We start from the raw sequence: 5,384 nt of genomic DNA on the forward strand, positions 1-5,384 counted from the left end.
GTTGTTCCAGGATTCGTCGTTATTAATTTTGTTTCATTTTCATTTGATTAGCTACTGCTGAAAGGGAAGTAAGCGTGTATTATTCGTGACTTTACTAAAGCGCGATTCCTTCCCCTTTCAACCTCAGTAATTATTACCTCGAGAAACTGCCAGTTGTTAAGCCTACCAATTTAATATACATGCCTTATTGGATAGAAATAGAAGTAAATGGTCCAAAGAACAGTTGAAATATTTTGCAACATAAATCACGTAAAAACGATGGTTTTTGTCTCCAGTTTTATTGTATTAAAGTTGACACAAAATAATTTTAACAACACAGTAAAACTGGTTTACTACTTATATATCAAAATTGAAACATAATTTTCCTAGATCACCATAAAAACATCCAACAGCAAAAAGGCGCTGTTAGATTTGTATAATTTTAAACCTAAAGGAAATGTCGGGTACACGAGAACCCTGATGAACAATAACAAGGAAGACCAGAGGAAATGCCTCACAGGGAACATGCATATGTTAAATAGCAACAACCTTTAATTATGCTTGGATAGAACCTATGTCAGTAGCTACTATAGTGAACATCTTCACACCAAGAAAGCTCCTCTCAAAAAACAACAACATTAAACCCCCCTATATATATATATATATATATATATATATATATATATATATATATATATATATATATATATATATATATATATTAGTAGCCTGCTAAACTAAATTTTAAACTACTCTATTTCCTAATTTAGTAATTTACCGTATTTACCGTATATATAAATTCAATTGTTTAGGTATCAGAACACTTGGGTAGATATTAATTTAGAACACCGTGGAGATAATACAATAATTTCTAGGGTGAAAATACGTAATTAGCAAACGTAATTTAAACAACCTTTTATAAAATAATACAATAATGAAAAGGTTGAAAAAAAAAGCATAATGCATGACAACTCACATAAATCCATAAAAGAAAAATCGTTTGAAATTTTTTAATTATTTCATTACTTTTTTGTTACTTTAAAAGATAATAATTAATTGTATTAACAAAAACTACAGAAAATAAGTACATTGCATATATTATAGCTGTAAAGCTTAGAAAAAAACATTTTAGAGTTTGTCGTTGAAATTAAAAATAACTTAAATTTGGAGGCCGACTAATCCACATTATGCTCAGTTAACAATCATGAAGCAATTATGAAACAAACTGCTTGTCAGTTGCTGGGTGGATTCTATGTGAGGCATTATAGCACATGAGTAAACATTTCGCCGGGTATCACGTGGACAGACTTTATCCTAATGCCACTACCATGTGAACAACAATATCCACATTTTATGATGGCATTTCACCAATATATCCACACACGTTTCACAAATCAGTGAACCAGCTTCATTTACGTTTTAAAGTTTAATAGTTCATGCTCAGCTTTCCTTTCTCAAAACTACTTTGATTATCTCTTCATATACGCGATTATCCTCAAAACAAGGAATGTTATTTAAAGTCGTATGTCCAAAGATACAGAGTTTTTTTTTTCCTTAGCACTGCTCAGCTTGCCAGATGAGTTGAAGTTGTTCAAATACATACAAGTATAGGACTCAAGATGACAACTCGCCAAAAAACATGTCAGTGCTACTACTTAATGGCGTTGTTTACATGCTGGTTCCCCTTGTTTTGTGACCTCGGTTATTGCCCCTTATTGTTCTACTAGAGCTTACACTGACTCATCCATAACAAGGCTCACATTGACTTGTGCTTGTCAGAATAAAAAGTATTAAACATATTACGATATATCCTACCTATATGAATTTAATGAAACAAATTAAAACAATTAACGAAATAACTAATCCCTCGTCATAAAGATAATCGTGTTGTACAATAATCCACAATTAACTTTACATAATAAATATATTAAAGTTGCCAACCACGAACTAACAAAATTAAATTTTACTATTTTAACTTTAAGCTCAGGCTTCTATATCTGTTGTAGGTTAGAGTAATGAAAGAACTGTATTCAAATACTTACTTGAGACATGAGCGTTCGAAGACCTTTTACTTAATGTTAAGCTTTTGATTGTCTGCAAGTCTTTGAACCTTGACCATCGACGTGTGAAGGCTTGTGATACCTGAAAAGGTTTTAACGAAATATCCAGGTAGAAATATGGGTTGAAATAACCACTTGTATGTGAGATAGAATCCAAATTTTATAATAGGTCTATCTTAATAGTGGTGTCGGATAAATTAGGTGATGACACGCTATTTCGTTTAATTCTTTTAAAATGTTTATCGTATACACCAGAGTTTCTTCCAAAAAGTCTACCGTCCCCCGAACGAAATGGAATTTATATAGAAAATATGTACTTTTAACAGTGACCGCCCCCCATCCCCCCCCCCCCAAAAAAAATATTTCAAGTGCCCCTACCCCCCCCCCCCCCCCCCCGGAGAAAAATGTCTGGAAGAAACACTAGTATACACATACAAAGTAGACTATAATATGGAAATACGCTGTATATTCAGAGACATCCAGAGCGTGGCACTAGTATTTTGTTCCATCACGGAACTAGCAAAACTACCAAGACTTAAGAAGAGTCAAGGTATGAAAATTCCTTTCAAATCGTTTCAATGGTATTGATTACTAAAATCTTTAATCTCACACTAATTCAACAAGGGAGTTTACTCTAAAAAATTCACTAGTCACTAGGTTAATTACCTTTCCAGTTGTAACGGTGTATATGGCACAGACAACAGCCTGTAGAAATGAAACATCGTTTTACGTTATTCACTTATTATTGGCTGACAGTATAGGTAGGGTATATAGACAATATATATATATATATATATATATATATATATATATATATATATATATATATATATATATATATATATCCCGGAAAATAGAAGACATCGTACTACAACTCAACATTTAACATAAAAATTCTTTCAAGCTCTCGTACGTCGCACTCTAGAGCGGTATTGTAGCCACTGTCGGTTATGAACACCACATTGTACGAAAGTTTTGGCTGCTTCAAATTCAGGCTCTAGATAAACCAAATATGGCACGTGACTTATGCAGCAATAAAACAGTTTCGCCAGGTCAAAAAGTTGATAAAAAGTATATTTAGCTGTTAATAAATTGGTATCAAAGGACCAAATTTAGTTAAAAATAGTAAAAAAAACAATACAACAAGCATTTTTGCTTGATAGAACATCATTCTTACAAAATTTATCAAAAATATTTTAATCAATTGAGCTATAAGATTCAATTGTAAGCACAAACTAACATGACAGAGTGAGATAACATTATCCCACACAACTAACCTGTACATGTGGAGCTATAATGTTATAAACCCTGTAAATAATTGATACGACGGCGTTCTTATCGCTACTCATCGGATAAGCAAACACAAGATGTATTGGGCCAAGCAAAAACATCAGAATCATCATTGACTTGGACACCTGCCTGAAGAGAGCATCTCAGTTCAATACATCTAAAGTAGCATTCAAATTTATAATAATTTATGAAAAGTATTTGTAAAACTGTGTTTAGGCTTTACATTTTTTAATTAATTATTTTAGATAGTTTATATATACACACAGCTACAGGTACTATTATTAATGCAGGTAGATATACAGGTACAGAATTAGGATTAAAGATCAAAAAGACATATAGATAAATAAAGAGATATAAATGGAGACAGACAGAGATAGAGATTGAGAATGAGATAAGGATAGGTATGGGAATAGGGATAATTATAGGGATACGGATAGGGTGACGGAGGCGTGACATAGATTGAGGTGGATATGGATACAGAGATTGAGGTGGATATGGATACAGAGACGTATCGGTAGATAGACTGAATATTAAATAAATAGACAGACCACACGTGATTGGTTTAATTAAAATTTGATATAATACTTGACTGTAATTAATAGAAATAGGCATACATGTAAAAAAAACATTAACGATAAGCGTTGAAGCCTTACCATATTTTTTTAGCCTCTGTACTGTTGTTTGATGATAGTTTCGTTAAAATGATCCTTATTAAGTTTACAACTATAATAAGGTTGATCTGAAAGTAATTTAAAACATAATGATCTTGATTAAGTTTACAACTACAATCGTTAAAATTATCCTGATTATGTTTATATCTATTATAACATTGATCTGAATGTAATTAAAAACGTAATGCTTTAAAAAATAAGAGTAGTTAAATCAACATCTTCCAGAAAAATAGTGTCATTCAACCTTCATTTCTAATCATGTTTTTCTATTCACACTCGTCGGGGGGAGGGGGGTCCGTAATTTTGTGACGATGTGTGATGAGGGGGAGGGGGGGTTCAGATGTTGCGACGTCACACTTTTGCATTATAAAAAAGCAATGTTAGAAAACGAATTTTAGACGTTATTTCGCGTTTTAGATAACTGTTTTAATAAATTGTAATAGTTTAGACAAGATTTTAGAAAAATATCGATGTTTAAAAAAAATTCAACTGCAATTTTGAGGGGGGGGGGGGGGTTGTAGGTTGAGGTGTGACGTTATTTTAGGGGGGGGGGTCTGGCTTTTTGTGCCAACGCTTAACGGAGGGGAGGGAAGGGGGTAAAAATCGTCAAAAAAAAGCGTGACGTCATTTATGGATGACCCCTATTTTATTTTAATGGCTTCCATGTGGGATTTTACAAAGAAGATTATTTAACTATGTGTAAAGAAAAAAACAACTTAACTAGCTGTTAAGTAGTTTTTAAGTTGATTCTACAATGTTGATTTATATAAATTATCATTATAAATCCCTATGAATCGACTTGTTGCATGAGTTCGATCATGAATAAAATGCCTGTTGGCTTACCACCAAGCCAATGACCATGGGAGCTGTGATAATGTATTCAAATTTATCGCCAGCATACAGGGACCTGGAATTGCCATCAAAATACAAACACAGCGCCCAAGTGATAGTTGTTAATGCTGGAACACCTGTAATACATTGGCTATCTTATACTCTATTACAGGATACTCAATAGAAACATGTATTGTATTATCACATTGTAAAATGTTGGTCTGTGTTTAGTCACTTGGTTTTTAATCATACCGTCCTTCCTTGGTTTTGGTCTTAGACCCAATGACTTTTCATTGGATTCTGCAGTCAATTGTTTAAACGTATATACAAAATAGGCGGTGGTCACTCGTTGCCGTTGTATATGTACGTATATATATGTATATATCTATATATATACAATAAAACATAGGTTTATAAAAGCAATTGTTCAACTCCTTTACCCCAGCCAATGAAGTAGAAGAGTAAAAATGGCGGCTTGCTGTCCTGGAAGGGCCGTAGGACAAGAATGAAATGCAGGTAGAGTCCTTCAACCAACATCCACATGAAAGGTGCC

At 33.0% G+C, this 5,384-nt stretch overlaps 1 protein-coding gene across 1 annotated transcript; it reads right to left on the reverse strand.

The window, feature by feature from the left end:
- Positions 1-2,645: 2,645 nt before the first annotated feature.
- On the reverse strand, positions 2,646-5,125 carry LOC131930854 (uncharacterized). Its single transcript, XM_059287519.1, has 5 exons — positions 5,119-5,125; positions 4,844-4,968; positions 3,983-4,068; positions 3,317-3,458; positions 2,646-2,744 (listed from the first exon to the last, which is right to left on the reverse strand). Exons 1-5 carry the CDS (start codon positions 5,123-5,125, stop codon positions 2,646-2,648), a joined length of 459 nt encoding a protein of 152 aa, XP_059143502.1.
- Between the last annotated feature and the right edge of the window lie 259 nt (positions 5,126-5,384).

The sequence above is a fragment of the Physella acuta genome, unplaced genomic scaffold (assembly GCF_028476545.2).
Source record: "Physella acuta isolate Inbredline_101_S28 unplaced genomic scaffold, ASM2847654v3 ptg001860l, whole genome shotgun sequence".
NCBI lineage: Eukaryota > Metazoa > Mollusca > Gastropoda > Physidae > Physella > Physella acuta.

What these genes read in the sequence shown, in the direction of transcription:
- LOC131930854 (XM_059287519.1), bottom strand. An exon ending in ACAGAGGCTAAAAAAATATG is followed by an intron (nt 3,459 to 3,982) that starts GTAAGGCTTCAA and finishes TGCTCTCTTCAG; the next exon opens with GCAGGTGTCCAAGTCAATGA. An exon ending in TTATAGCTCCACATGTACAG is followed by an intron (nt 2,745 to 3,316) that starts GTTAGTTGTGTG and finishes TCATTTCTACAG; the next exon opens with GCTGTTGTCTGTGCCATATA.